General features: G+C 49.6%; 1 protein-coding gene across 5 annotated transcripts in view; it reads right to left on the reverse strand.

Annotated features, from left to right (window-relative positions):
• LPP (LIM domain containing preferred translocation partner in lipoma) overlaps positions 1 to 16,103 on the reverse strand; it is a 286,392-nt gene that overhangs the window by 90,149 nt on the left and 180,140 nt on the right. For all 5 annotated transcript variants that reach the window (XM_077929605.1, XM_077929604.1, XM_077929606.1 and 2 more), the window contains one exon: positions 1,303 to 1,959. In XM_077929605.1, coding sequence (XP_077785731.1) covers positions 1,303 to 1,959 — 657 coding nt within the window. The remainder of the gene's footprint in view (positions 1 to 1,302; positions 1,960 to 16,103) is intronic.

The raw sequence follows: 16,103 nt of genomic DNA on the forward strand, positions 1-16,103 counted from the left end.
AGAGCAGCTGCTGGATCAGGCCAGAGGGCCATCTAGTCCAGCATCCTGCTCTCAAAAAGGCCAAAAAATTGACTGCGGAAAACCCACAAGCAGGGTTCACACACAAGAGCAGACTCCTGCCCTGTGCGTTCCTGGTCCTGCTGCCTCCAGCTGTGGATATTTGGAGCGCTTTCAAATTACTTTTCTTTGGATGAACACTTTTAATATTTTGTATTTGCATGTTTGGATTTGTACGTGGGGCTTCCTTCGCGCTTGAACCAGAAGCTGCAGTTCGGGCAGGATGCTGCAGCACATTTGCTGAGAGGAGGGAGGGCTGACAGGCATATAACGCTCCCGCTCAGAGATCTGCATGGCTTGGTGATTTGCGACCAGATCAAGATCAAGATGCTGTTATTAGTATATGAAGCCCTTAACAACTCAGGACCAGTTTGCCTACGATATTATCTCCCCCAACATTTGCCCCCTTCAGTCGGTGGAATTTGTACCTCTACAGGGGCCGCATAAGACCTGTTCCACATTTGTAAGAACTTAGCCATTTTGTGTGGCAGCTCCTAGACTTTGGAACTCCCTGCCTATTGACATCAGGGAAGTGCCTTCACTGCACTCTTTTCAGAAACCTGCTGAAACCATTCCTGTTTAGACAAGCCTACCTAGATGCTTAGACAGTTGATGAAAGTCCTAAATCTGTTTTTGTCTATTGTTATCTTAACTTTTTGCATTGTTGTTGCTAATTCTCCCTGTTGATTATTGGATTGTGTTGTCTTTTCTTGTGAACCGCTTCAAGGGTTCTGAGATCAAGCGGCCTATAAATTTCACGAAATAAGTCAACAAATAAATAAATAAATAACTGCTGTATTACTAATTATCCGAATGTGTTTCACACGTCACGCTGTCTTCTTGCGAATCGCTTTGGGGCGCCTCTGAATGCGTGAAGCGAAATACAGTGGTACCTCTGGTTGCGAACGGGATCCGTTCCGGAGGCCCGTTCATGACATGAAAAGAGCGCAACCCGCACCGGCACGTTTGTGCATGCGCAGGTTGCAATTCGCTGCTTCTGCGCATGCGCGTGGAGTCATTTTGCGCGTCTGCACATGCGCTAGCGGCAAAACCCGGAAGTAACACTTTCTGGTACTTCCGGGTCGCCGCGGGACATAACCTGAAAGAACGTAACATGAAGCGGACGTAACATGAGATATGACTGTACAGAAATGCAATAACCAGCTCCACCTGCCTATGGGAATCAAGACCCATGCCCTTCCCTGTTTCCCACACCCATCTCCAGGGTCGGACACTGCCTCTTACCTTTGGCTGCAACAGAGGAGGCTGAGGCCCGGTGGCCGGTTCCGTGATGTAGGTTTTCTTGGCTCCGGACGACGGGTACTGCCCTGTGGGATTCAGGGCCGCAGACCCGGGAGAAGGGTATGTCGCCTCCTGCTTCCAGGCATTTTGCGGCACGTAGGATGGATCCGAGCCAGTCCTCCCTCCATAGCCTCCGGGGTAGGCCGGCTCTTGGTAGCGGCCCTGGGGCCCCCCGTACCCATAGCTTGGCTCTGGGTGAGGGGCGGTTTGGGGCACGTAGCCATAATCCGCGGCCCGGGGCTGAGACGGCACGTAAGGCGCTGGACCCAGAGAAGACGCAGGTTGAGCCGCTTGGTTGGGGGCCAGACTGCTATACTGGGGGGCTGGTGGCTGGAAGTGGGGGGCCGGCTGGGCCGACTTCACTTGCACGTTGAAGGTCGGGCGGTTCGGGGTGGAAGCCGTGCTGTAAGACGCCGGAACCGGCTGAGGTTTCAAGGTGCCGACTGGGGTCACCGGGATGGGCTGAGAGCCAGGCTTGGATGCTGATTTCTTGGTGGCCGTCAGGGGAGGCTGGTTTGGGATGACCATGCGCTTGTGGCCAGTGACTGGGGTGGCCATCGGAGGCGTAGCGATGGGAGATCCGCCCGGAATCCCAGAGCCCTGCATGTGGGAATAGAGACAATAGCAACAGACCATTAATTCGGGTCAGGAATAACATGCGCCTGAAGATTTGCCCCATTACGTACTGGTTTGTCCAAGCTAGGGACGCGGGTGGCGCTGTGGGTTAAACCGAAGAGCCTAGGGCTTGCCTATCAGAAGGTTGGCGGTTCAAATCCCCATGACGGGGTGAGCTCGCGTTGCTCAGTCCCTGCTCCTGCCAAGCTAGAAGTTCGAAAGCACCTCAAAGTGCAAGTAGATAAATAGGTACCGCTCCGGCGGGAAGGTAAACGGCATTTCCGTGTGCTGCTCTGGTTCGCCAGAAGCGGCTTAGTCATGCTGGCCACATGACCCGGAAGCTGTACGCCGGCTCCCTCGGCCAGTAAAGCGAGATGAGCGCCGCAACCCCAGAGTCGGCCACGACTGGACCTAATGGTCAGGGGTCCCTTTACCTTCACCTTTTGTCCAAGTTAAGAGGGCTTAAGAGCAGCCTTGTTCATGAGGTCCCAACCAAAATCTTATCCTGGGGCAATCAGAATAAGATCCACTCTTTGACTGCTGATTCAGGACCCTAAAATGTGTTTTATATCACTGACTTTTTATTTTGTTCTGTGTACATTGCAGTGTTCTTTTGCTGCTATGGCCGACGGCTGACGCAAAAAAAGTTTCATTCATCATTCATGAGTTCCTGCAACTGGACTTTGGCTACCTAAAGATCAGTGACCTGTCCAAAAGTAGGATTGGGTCCTATTTTATACATTTTTCCTGGGTAGCAGAACCAGTTAACAAAGGGAAGAAAAATAATATATATATATATATATGAGAGAATATATATATATACACACACACACACACACACACACACACACTCGTACCTTGGCTCCCGAACGCCTTGGGAGTCGAACGTTCCGACTCCCGAACAATCAAAAACCGGAAGTGAGTTTTCAAACTATTTTTGGAAGCTGAACATCCAATGGGGCTTCCAAGGCTTCCGATTGGCTGCACGAGCTCTGTTAATCTAGCCAGTTCAATATACTCTAACAGTTTGTCTTGCCATTCCTTTTTTGTTGGCACAATTTCTTTTTTCCAATTTTTAGCAATTTCTATTGCTAAAAATTCCTGAAACACCATTCAGCGCTGATGTCTTCATTTTGGACTTTTGGGAGAAAGGTAAAAAAAAAAAAAAAAATCCAGGTTAAGCCAGGTTAATTTCCCTCCCTGCTTTCATTTACAAGTTGCATCTGCAAAAAAGAAAAAGTGATTTGGCAGGAAGGAGAGATCAAGCTACAGAGAGATCAAGCTCTGCCTCCGCTGCCTGGGAGCAGTTTTCGGAGCGGGGGGTGTAGGAAAGGGGTGTTAGATGCAGGGGAAAGTTTGGCTCACCTTTGCTTTAAACCCGGCGATAAAGCCACATTAAAGAAAAACGAAGGTCTTTTTGTATGTGTTTTTTAAGAGCTAAAAGGCATTGCCGGCTACTGATGTTTAAAAAGAAAAAAATCGATATCTCACTAAGGCAGAACAAAGCAGCCTCTGTCAAAGAGCCAAACTTGAAGGCAGAGGGATTTGGGATGGGGGGGGCTCAGAAAACGGAAAGGGATTAATGTGAGGAGGAGGAGGAGGCATCTCAAGAAAGTGCGGTTGGAGGAAGCAACAAGGAAATAACAGGCACAGGTTTGCACCCTGAAAGATGCCTCACATCCTTTTATTTGTTCTCACAGCTGTGTGTGTTTGCGTGTCAGCCTGTGCCGAACAGCTCGTGCAAACACATTCCCTCCTTGCAGAAAACCAGAATCTAGCAAGAGGGGTTGTGAGCTGCCCTTCTCCTTGACATGATGGCTTTCTAGGTGCAAGGAGATATTTGCGAGGAGGAGAATTCAGGCCTGTGCGCATCACCGCCCCAGTCCTCCTGGCATCAGCCTGCACTCTGAAATAGCATAGAGGCAAATTGGGTCCGTTCCTTTGAGTTTCTATTGGTGCCTTGTATTCTTTCAATCAGGACGCGGGTGGCGCTGTGGGTTAAACCACAGACCCTAGGACTTGCCGATCAGAAGGTCGGTGGTTCGAATCCCCACGACGGGGTGAGCTCCCGTTGTTTGGTCCCAGCTCCTGCCAACCCAGCAGTTCGAAAACACGTCAAAGTGCAAGTATATAAATAGGTACCGCTCTGGCGGGAAGGTAAACGGCGTTTCCGTGCGCTGCTCTGGTTCACCAGAAGCGGCTTAGTCATGCTGGCCACATGACCCGGAAGCTGTACGCCAGCTCCCTTGGCCAATAAAGTGAGATGAGTGCCGCAACCCCAGAGTCGGCCATGACTGGACCTAATGGTCAGGGGCCCCTTTACCTTTTTTTTCTTCCAATCTGTTGACTACATTTCCATAGTTTTCAAAATAAAGAAGTCCTCATGGAAATGTTAGCATTTCAAAGCGTCCTGGTCCTAATCAGCAGGTTTCTGTATGCTGTTTTGCCCGTTCTAATGCATTTTTGTACCTTATCTTGACACATATTTTTAAGGCACACTTTCCTGGAAACATAAATTACACAGGTTTTTTTGGCAACAGGAATGAGGCAAACATTGCGAGATAGCTGCGTCCCTATGTGGACAGTGGCCAACACACTGAATCCCAGGACACAGGAACATAAAAAACCCCACAGCCTGCTGGGTGAAGCTAGTGGCCCATCTAGTCACGCATCCTGTTCTCACAGTGACTGAACAGCTGCCCCAATGAGAAAGCCACAAGCAGGATTCGAACACAAGACCAGCAACTCCCCTCCTGGGGTTTCCAGCAACTGGCATTCAGGAACAATGCTGCCTCTGGCTAGGAGCCATCCATAGCCCTCTCCTCTTCCATGAATTTGTCTCATCCTCTTTTAAATCCATCCAAATTGGTGTCCATCCCTTCCTCCTGTGGCGGGGAGTTCCGTAATTTAATTCGTACTGTGTGAAGGAGTCCTTTCTTTCATCTCTCCTGAATCTCCCAGCATTCAGATTCATTAGGGTTGCCATATTTCAAAAAAGTGAAAATCCGGACACAAAAGTTGTTGAACTTTTTTTGGCAAAATTATTGAGCTCCCTCCCCCTCCTTTTTGGGCCAAAAATATGAAGTTTTTGGGCTTTTTAAAAAGGGAAATCGCCAAAAACGACAGTGCCGACATGGGTTGCCATACGTCCGGATTTTCCCAGACGTTTTTGCTGATTTCCACCCAGACGCTGCTTCCGACTGCAGTATTCCAGATATGTCTGATAAATCCCAGGTCCATGGCAACCCTAGTGCCATTGGATGTCCACAAATCCTAATATAAGTGTCAGAGCTGCCCTAGGTCCCAGCTCACAAAGGACCAACGCCAGTTAGTTGTTATATAGAACAGTCTTTATTGAAGCTCAGTTTCGCTTTCACAGCCGCGGCGCGCAGCTCTACGTCTCAAACTCTAGACCGCCGAAGCTCCGTCTGAGTCTCCTCCCCCCAGACACCAGTTTAAGACTCTAGCCTTGCTCCACCTCTTCCTCTGCTCTCTTCTCCTCTGGGCCCGCCTGTCCGCTGGGGTCTCGCCTCTCCTAGACTCTTCTGACGCTGAGTCTCCTGAGTCCTCCCCCTCCCTCCGGCGGGCTTTAGGACCTGGTTCCCCATCCGGGTTTCCTACTGTGCCGCGTGCCTGCACATTCAAACTTGGCACGCGCGCCCAGCCGGCCACCTTCCTCCTGACCGTTACACTGCTCCTGTTACTGCTTCCCCCTTCGGGGAGGCTAGCTGCACCTGACTCTCCCTCCGTTCCCTCACTCTGCGATGGAGGCGTGGCCACCTCTGACTCATCCTCTCTCCCTGCTGGAGGAGACGCTGGCCCTGACACATGGGACTCTTCCCCCCCACTGCGCTCTGGTGGGGAAGCTGGTCCTGATCTCCCGCTGCTGCTTTGGGAGTCCCCGCTGGCCCCTTGCTTCTGGTGTGTCCCCCCTGGGACCCCCCTTGCCCTGGTCATCGGCGCCCCCCTCTGGGAATCTTCTGATTCGCTGGAGAGACTCATGGAATCTCTCGGGCCGCTTTCATACTCCCCTATGCTGCCCTCTGATTCTTCCCCTTCGCTCTCCATTTCCTCTCTCCCCTGTGTCTCTGCTCCTGAGCCCCTGACAATAAGCTTCCTCCTTTGTAGGATACCCAGTGCCGGATTTACATATATGTTAAACAAGCTATAGCTTAGGGCCCCACTCTCTTGGGCCCTCCAAAAAAAATTAAAGGGAAAAAAACCCCTGGATGTACATTTCCAAAATATAAGATAAAAACGAATAAAGTAAAACCTACATATAGCAACAGTGTTTTGTGTTGTGTTGGCTCCTATGATGTAAGTCCTGAGCCCCACCTGCTAGCCTGCTCCCTAAAATATCACTGCTTTGCTCCTTTCTATATATAGGGTGCCTAAATTCTTTTTTTAAAAAAAATGCTTTTTATTGATTTTCCAAAACAAAAATAAATAAAACATATACTCTTACATTCAATATTTATCGCGCCGGGACTTCCCTCCTTCCCTACACCGGCTTTCACAATTAAAATCCACTCTTACAGATTCTTATTTACACTCTGTTCACGTCACAAGATTTATATTAACCCTGCTACAGTCTTTAAGCTTCTACAATTAATCTGTATATACTCAGCAAATTTACTCCATTCCTCTTCGAACTTTGTTACTTTTTGGTTCCAAATTTTACAGGTCATTTTCGCCAATTCTGTGTATTCAAACGTTTTCATCTGCCACTCCATTAAAGTTGGGATTTCCTGGGTTTTCCATTTTTGAGCCACTAGAATCCTAGCGGCGGTCGTGGCGTACATAAATAATTTGTGGTCCTCTTTTCTTAATTCATCCCCTGTTATCCCTAGCAAAAAAGCCTCTGGTTTCTTTGGGAAGGTGTATTTAGAAAGTTTTTTCATTTCATTATAAATCATGTCCCAGAAATTAGGGTGCCTAAACCTAGACAGCATCTTTAAAAAGTAGAGACATCACCTTGCCAACAAAGGTCTGTATAGTAAAAGCTATGGTTTTCCCAGTAGTGATGTATGGAAGTGAAAGCTGGACTATAAAGAAGGCTGATCGACGAAGAATGGATGCTTTTGAATTATGGTGCTGGAGGAGACTCTTGAGAGTCCCATGGACTGCAAGAAGATCAAACCTCTCCATTCTGAAGGAAATCAGCCCTGAGTGCTCCCTGGAAGGACAGATCCTGAAGCTGAGGCTCCAAGACTTTGGCCACCTCTTGAGAAGAGAAGACTCCCTGGAAAAGACCCTGATGTTGGGAAAGATGGAGGGCACAAGGAGAAGGGGACAACAGAGGACGAGATGGTGGGACAGTGTTCTCGAAGCTACCAGCATGAGTTTGACTAAACTGTGGGAGGCAGTGGAAGACAGGAGTGCCTGGCATGCTCAGGTCCATGGGGTCACGAAGAGGTGGACACGACTAAACAACTAAACAACAACAATAACAACAACAAATTCTGCATGGACTGGTTGCAGGGCAACATGTGCAAATAGCTTGAGATCTGTCCAGGACAGCTGGACATATAAAGGGCCCCATTACCTTCAGTGGCTTAGGGCCGCGTCAAATCTAAATCCAGCCCTCAGGATGACCCTGGGGCTACATGTTTACTGGTTTGCCGCTGTTTGCTTTCCCGTCTAGGTGGGAAGAAGCAATTCAGAAGCACAGATGTCTTTAGAAGCTGGAAATGCTCAAATAATAGAACTCAGCTGGGTTCAAATTTATTGCTTTTAACCACGCGTCATTCGCAATATAAACAGGGGAAAGAGACGTAGTAACAAATGTTATGGGGAATAAATCAGAATGAAGCATAAATCAATAAGGAGGGGGGAGAAACTTAATTAAGACCTGGCACTCGACCCTACAAACTGCATAATCACCGAGGCTGGATCAGCCAGATATTTACTTTGGTTTTAATTTCCATCTTGCCATTTCCTATTTTTAGTTCTGAATGCAACTGTTAACCACAGCAAAACATTTCGAAAATGAAGATAACTGACATGATGAAGCTTCTCTGCTCTACTGTCTATGTTTGGCTTGGAGAGTGCCATTACAGCGGTTGCGGCTGATTAGATTCTGGTTAAATAAATAGGAAGTCTTGCTTTGAAACACAACAAAACCAGTGGCAAGCAAGGCCTTTCCCTCCAATATCTTGTCTTAGCGAACAGCAAGGAGGCCATACGATCACAGGGAAGGATGGCTCAGAAATTTGGCGGCATTAAACCGCACATACTGAAAATCCCTTTTTTAATCCCTACAGATGTTTTCTGCCGTCTGCCTGATCTGTACCTTCTGAAATAATACACAAAGTGAACTCAGAAAAAATGACTTTCAAAAATGCTTAAGCGAAAGTGTGTGCCTTAGGTGAAAATATGTGCATCATTTGCACTTTGGAACTGCCTGCCTCTTGACTTGGCAGGTGCCACTGCTGTACCATTTTTGGCTCTTTTTTAAAAACAAAACAAAACTTTTTTTATATACAAGTCTACCTAAAAGTGCCAGTGTTGATGTGTGCTTTAATCTGTTCTTAAGCTTTAGCCAACTTTTAAAAGTTAATTCATTTACAAATCACTTCAATGCTGCAAATGGTTGCTTTTAACTGCTTTTACCCATAATTTTATCACCTCTTTCTCTCTCATTGTAAAGTGCTTCGAGAGGTTGGCTTCATTTAGTTTAGTTTTTTTATTTAAAAAAAAAACGCAAAACCCTGCAGTGTGTATGAATCCTGCGAAATGAATGAATAAACAAAACGCTGTTGGATTTTGGAGGAACTTAAAAAAGAGAGAAAAAGAACTGATCTAGAGATGTGGAAGAAACCAAAATCGGGAGATTCATCCATCCATGTATTAGTGTCCCACTTTTGAACAAAAAATTCCCATTGTCTCTTTCAGCAACAGCTTCTTTTCACAATGCATGAGAAACAGAGGGGGTGGCAGAAAGAATTCTCTGGAAAGCATACATGTTTCTGCAAATGCAAGGCGTTTCCACCCCTGCTTTTGTGTCGGTGACTCAGCACTGGCGGAAACCGAAAACGAGCTTGTAAGCACATCTGGTCCTTCCTGGGCAGGAGGCAGGAGGGAGGAGGGATGGCACAGGTGTGACCCCCAGAAACCCAGAGAGGCCCTAATTCAGCACAGCACATAGCAACTCCCTGGTCCTGAATGGGGCAACTGTGCCCCTGAAGAACCAGGTGCGCAGCCTGGGAGTCATTTTGGACTCACAGCTGTCCATGGAGGCGCAGGTCAATTCTGTGTCCAGGGCAGATGTCTACCAGCTCCATCTGGTACGCAGGCTGAGACCCTCCCTGCCCACAGACTATCTGGCCAGAGTGGTGCATGCTCTGGTTATCTCCTGCTTGGACTACTGCAATGCGCTCTAAGTGGGGCTACCTTTGAAGGTGACTTGGAAACTACAACAAATCCAGAATGTGGCAGCTAGACTGGGGACTGGGGGCAGCCGCCGAGACCACATAACACTGGTCCTGAAAGACCTACATTGGCTCCCAGTATGTTTCCAAGCACAATTCAAAGTGTTGGTGCTGACCTTGAAAGCCCTAAACTGCCTCGGTCCAGTATCCCTGAAGGAGCACCTCCACCTCCATCGTTCTGTCCGGACACTGAAGTCCAGCGGCGAGGGCCTTCTGGCGGTTCCCTCATTGCGAGAAGCAAAGCCACAGGGAACCAGACACAGGGCCTTCTCAGTAGTGCCTCCTGCCCTGTGGAACACCTTATCATCAGACATCAAGGATATAAGCAACTATCTGACTTTTAAAAGACATCTGAAGGCAGCCCTGTTTAGGGAAGTTTTTAATGTTTAATGCTGTACTGTGTTTTTAGTATTTGGTTGGGAGCTGCTCAGAGAGGCTGGGGAAACCCAGCCAGATGGGTGGGGTATAAATAAAAAAAAAATATTATTGTTGTTGTCATTAACCATAGCATGCTGCCTCAAACAGCTGTGGCTCCCTCCCAAAGCACCCTGGGAACTGTAGTTTGTTCAGGATGCCGAGAGCTGCTAGGAGACCCTGCTCCATCCCCCTCAGAGAACTACAATTCCCAGAGCTCCCAGAGGAGATTGGTTGACTGTTAAACCGCTCTGGGAATCGTAGCGGGTGGGGGGGAGGAAACAAGGGTCTCCCTAACAAGTCTCAGCACCCACTTAACAAACTACAGCTCCTGGAAGCCATGACTGTTTGAAACTGTTTGAAGTGGCCTGATCCTGCTTTAGAGGGCTGAATTTGCTCTTCGCATAAAGGATATATTTATACCCGTATCCAAGCAGGGAGGGTGGAGGGAGAGAGCCCCTCTTCTCCCTCTAAACATAAATGAGATGCAAGTTATATAATAGAAGCCATATAATAATCCATTCAAATAACAAGCTTCCTGAAGGCCATTCTGCTGATTTCAAGCCTTTTGTGCCAGAAAAGGGAAATTCACAAGGGGATGAACTTCAATTAAAGCTTTGGCTGCCTTTTTATCTAACGCATTAACACGGGTAGGCCATTAATTTCGCCACCATTAAGGATTAGCTTTGGTCTCCGAAGCCACCTACGAAGTCTCGGGCCCCAGAGCCCCGCGCTGTGCAGATGGGCAGCGGAAAAAGAGTCTTGGACCTCAAGTGCGCACTTATAACATTACCGGATGCGCGCCTCACGTTCCCAGGGCAGCTTGCGGCAGAAGTTAAGAGGGAATCAAGCAAAATTAAGAAGCTGGAAGTGGGAAGATTTGGGGCAGGCTGAAGCAAGTCCTCCTTCGCACAGAACAGGGTGAAACTGCGGAACTCCCTTCTGCAGGAGAAAGTGGCGGCGGAAGAGGATCAGACAAATTCACAGAGGGAGAGAGGCTATCAATGACTACGATGCTTCTGAATACCAGTTGCTGGAAACCACAGGAGGAAAGAGTTGTTCCTGTGCTCAGATCAGGGCCGGATTGAGGTTTGATGAGGCCCTAAGCTACAGAAGGTAATGGGGCCTTTTCTATGTCCAGCTGTCCTTTGTCAACAACAAATTGTCACTGCTTTTTGTGTTGAATATATGCTGCATGGTAACTTATGGACCTCTTGGGTATCTCAAGCCATTTGCACATAACAAATAGGAACCTACACAACACAAAACACTGTTGCTGTAGGTAGGTTTTATTTTATTTGTTTTTTATCTTATATTTTGGAAATGTACATCTGGGGGTTTTCCCCTTTAATTTATTTTGGGGGCCCCAAGAGAGTGGGGCCCTAAGCTAGAGCTTGTTTAGCTTATCCACGGGTGGCGCTGTGGGTTAAACCACAGAGCCTAGGGCTTGCTGATCAGAAGGTCGGCGGTTTGAATCCCCGCGACGGGGAACCCGGAAGCCGTACGCCGGCTCCCTCGGCCAATAAAACGAGATGAGCGCCGCAACCCCAGAGTCGGTCACGACTGGACCTAATGGTCAGGGGTCCCTTTACCTTTAGCTTTATAGAACCACAAAGATCTTTGTGCGCACCATCACGGAGGCCATTCTTGCTCACTAGAAATCCAAGCGGCCTCTAGGATCACCAGACATTTGCACAGCTCGAGACACAAGCAAAGCACCTTGGCATCCTCTACGGTTGTGCAATTGCGCATTTTCTTCACGGCCAGCAGCAGAGAGGTCGGGAGCAGAGAGCTTAAGGAACAAAACCGTTCCAAGCGGTTGAGAGCACCCTAAAATCTGTCTGCTGCTGCCTCAGGCCAGTGGCCCATTGAGTCCAGTCCCCTGTTCTCACAGTGGCCAACCAGTTGTCCCCGTGGGAAACCCGCAAGCGGGATCCAAGCGCCAGATCCCTCTCTTTCCCCTGCTGCTGCGATTTCCAACGACTGGGATCATTTTCATAGAATTGTACAGTCACACCTAGTGTTGCATTTGCTTCATGATACGTTTTTTCAGGTTGTGTCCCATGGCGACCCGGAAGTACCGGAAAGGGTTACTTCCGGGTTTTCGCCACTCGCACATGTGCAGACACGCAAAATGATGTCACCTGCATGCGCAGATGCGGCGAATTGCGACGCGCATGCGTGGGTTACGTTCTGCTCAGGTTGCGAACGGGACTCCGGAACGGATCCCGTTTGCAACCAGAGGTAGCACTGTAGTTGGAAGGGACCGCGCAGGGCCCAAAGCGAGGCCACAGGAGGAGGTGATGAAAGAAAAGACTTCTTTGCACAGCACAGAGTTAAACTACGGAACTCCCCGACACAGGAGGAAGGGATGGCCACCAATTTGGATGGCTTTAAAAGAGGATGAGACACATTCATGGAAGAGGAGAGGGCTATGGATGGCTCCTAGCTGCTGCCTCCATGCTCAGAGGCAGCATTGTTTCTGAATGCCAGTTCCAAAGCGGGGCCCAAACCCACAGCACTGAGATTCAGAGCCTCATGTTCTACCAAACTGAGCTATCCCTTCAGTCCAGAAGCATTGCAGCCTGCTTCTCGGCCCTGAACAGGCTGCTTCTTCCTTGCAAGTGGGGAGGGGTGCGCAATGGCTGCAGGGAGAGAGGAAAGCCATCAGTGCAGGATTCTCCCTCAGCGAGGATCCTTCCTGCCAATGTCACGGCTTCTCCTCTCCCCCCCCCCCCCCGCCCTTGCTTGTAGCAGGACTAAGTAGCGGTGACGGCATTCAGCGGCTGCCAGCATTAATTATTTCCGCAGGCTCTGTTTACTTTCCTGCGCCTCGGGGGAATGTTGTACGTACAGATCGCGGCGGCTCCCGTTCCACCTCGCCGGCGAGCATCACTGACGCAGCAGTGCTCCCCGACATCGTCCTTCTGCTTCCCTTCATGCGTAGGATTTTTATGAAAACACACACACACACGCACATGCACACAAACCCCACCACCCTGCTCTCGTTAATTCGGTCGCATCCACGGCGGGGAGAGACCCCAGGTTACCCCAGTAACCAGCGCTGGCTGGCAGGCTAATCCCTGCCATCTATTCCGGCTCAGGTCTAATGAAATTAGCAGGTCTCTGACGTCCGTTCCCGGGGAGGCGATTCTGACGGCGGCGACCCCAGCAGGGACCTGCGCCCTTAACAGTTGTGCTCATCTTTGTGGCAGGACCTCGGCGAGGAGCGTGCAAGGATCAGGCCTCGCACGCTTGGCTCGTGGTGTTCAGAACAAAAGGTGCCACAGACCTGCAGCGGGGGGGGGGGGGTTGACGCAAATGCTGCCTGAAGCTTGAGCAAGCCATCTCAGGCCTCCCACGGGCCCCTCCATATGAATTAGAACTCGAGGCTTTTGCTTTTCGCCATCTGCCGTCGCAGCGCAGGAGGAAGGGAAGGGAGCCTGGGCCTGGCAGCCTTGCTTCTAGACAACTGAAGAGGAGAAAGAGAGACAGAGAGCAAGGCTGGGCTGCAGGGTTTGTCCCTTTCTTGGGAGCTTTAGCGCTGCACCCGGTTTTCATGATTTCTTTCCGATGCAAATGTTGCCAAGGTGGAGAGAGGGTACCATTCCTCCCCATCACATAAACACACAAACACAAACCTGCTTTCCACTCTTTCATGTACTTTTCAGATGCTGTTCTGGGATAATGTAAGAACGAGAGCCTGCAGGATCAGGCCAGTGGGCCAAATAGTTCTCGCAGGGGCCAACCAGGTGCCAGCCGGACACCCGCAAGCGGCATCTGAGCTATTGCACATCTTGGGGCCTCAAATTTCAGCGGTGCCTTGTGCATCCCCACCCCCAATCTCACAGTCCATTCCAAATAATAGTTGTGTCGTCTCTGGTGGCACCCTGAGGCTCTGTGCTCAGCGCCAGCAAACCAGTTGGACCAATCTGCCTCTAATCTGAGCCAGTGCTAGATTTAAAGGTAAAGGGACCCTGGACCATTAAGTCCAGTCGTGGCCGACTCTGGGATTGCGGCGCTCATTTCGCTTTACTGGCCGAGGGAGCCAGCGTACAGCTTCCGGGTCATGTGGCCAGCATGACTAAGCCACTTCTGGCGAAACTAGGCCAGCACACGGAAACACCGTTTACATTCCCACCGGAGGGGTACCTACTTATCTACTTGCACTTTGACATGCTTTCGAACTGCTAAGTGGGCAGGAGCAGGGACTGAGCAATGGGAGCTCACCCCGTCGCGGGAATTCGAACCGCCGACCTTCTGATCGGCAAGCCCTAGGCTCTGTGGTTTAACGCACAACGCCGCCACCGTCCCTCTATAGTCTGTTTTTTATTCTGAGACGGATATAATAATAACAATCATCGTCATCTCAACATCCCACTTGCTTGTGCAGTTTACTACAGACTAGGAAATTTCCCCTTCTTAGTGATGGGTGGAGAGGTGGGGGCTTTCATACAACAAGGAGCTTTGAGGGTTCAGCAGGTGGGCAGCCAGAATGTGCCTCAGTTGCGATGCTTTGCTTTTTTTATCTGCAGAAATCTCTGCTACCTTTACACGTTTGCCTGTAAGTTGGGGAATCTGGGGTAGGGGGATGGAACATATTCATGCAGAAATCATCTTCTGGCACTGAAATTATTAGAGGCAGAGACAAACTGATGGATACATAGCAATTACACGCCCGACCCGATGCTACATTTAATTATCTGCTGCCTGGTAAGACGCCTCACCAGCATCTCCAGCGATTACGAGCCAGATTTCCAGAGGGCCTCGGCGTGGTTGCCTTGTGCTTCGCCAAATGGCTAAACACAGTGATTTGGCCCAGTTCTCCCCCTCTGACGACACACCGCTGCAATTTCGTTCCCCTGAACGAGATCCGTACGCCAAAGGAGAACAGCCGGCTAATCAGCGCAAGAACAGAAGGCGAGGCTCAGTTTCTCATAGAATCGTACGATTGTTGAGTTGCGGGGGACCTCCAAAGGTCATCTAGTCCAACCCCCTGCAACGGGGGAATGTCAACTAAAGCATTCACGGCAGAGGGCCAGAGGTTGGCGGTTGGAGAGGTTGAAGAGTGGGAGCTGGCTGAGTTATATGCTGGGCTCCACCCTTTCTGACATGGTGCCATTGAGATCTGAGCTGCTCGCTTGCTACTGAGCTGGCCACATTCTGATTCTCTGGCCTCATATCTGCACAAACTTATTATCCCAAAATACAGACGTGCCTTTACACTTGCAAGACTGGATGTTTTGCCATCTGCGGTACTTGAGGGTCGATTCCAAAAGATGCCGCCTGAAAAAACGTCTTTGCCCCTGTGGAGACGGTAGCAATGAAACAGCGGCACACGTCCTCCTGTCCTGTGCTCTCTACAAAGACCTGAGGAACGAGATCATCACCCCACTCGTACTAACCATCCCAGGGCGCTCAACCACTGCCACAATGTCCTTTCTTCTATCAGATCAAAATGAGCAGATAACAGCAAAGGTTGCGAGGTTCATAGCAGGAGCAATCAGTATAAGGGCCACTAATTGACGACATTTCCCCCCTCCACCATATGCAACCGCTATATAGAAAAGACTATGTTGTTGTTGTTTAGTCGTTTAGTCATGTCTGACTCTTTGTGACCCCCTGGACCAGAGCATGCCAGGCACTCCTGTCTTCCACTGCCTCCCGCAGTTTGGTCAGACTCATGCTGGTAGCTTCGAGAACACTGTCCCACCATCTCGTCCTCTGTCGTCCCCTTCTCCTTGTGCCCTCCATCTTTCCCAACACCAGGATCTTTTCCAGGGAGTCTTCTCTTCTCATGAGGTGGCCAACGTACTGGAGCCTCAGCTTCACGATCCGTGCTTCCAGTGAGCACTCAGGGCTGATTTCCTTCAGAATGGATAGGTTGGATCTTCTTGCCGTCCATGGGTCTCTCAAGTCTCCTCCAGCACCAAAAGACTTTACAACCCGACAAAAGAGGCACGTTTTTGGAACAACTCGGATGGGCACAGAGATAAGCAATGGACTCTGTTCCTTTCCAAGCCAATCTAAATTTGACACCCTCTGTTTGCCTCAGAGAGTACAACACTTCTGAATCCCAATTCCTGGAAACCACAGGAGGAGAGAGGGCTCTTGTGCTCAGATCCTGGTTTTCCTGTTCGGTGTCTGTGGAACAGGATGTTGGATGAGATGGGCCTCCTTTCGCCTGATCCAGAAGGCTCTGCTTAAATTCTCTTGTTAGATGCTTGCCCATCAAATGGCAGCTTCGTGTGGCTTGGGGAAAGTTCTCCTAGACACTGGAAGCTC

The sequence above is a fragment of the Podarcis muralis genome, chromosome 6, assembly GCF_964188315.1.
Source record: "Podarcis muralis chromosome 6, rPodMur119.hap1.1, whole genome shotgun sequence".
Classification (NCBI taxonomy): Eukaryota; Metazoa; Chordata; class Lepidosauria; order Squamata; family Lacertidae; genus Podarcis; species Podarcis muralis.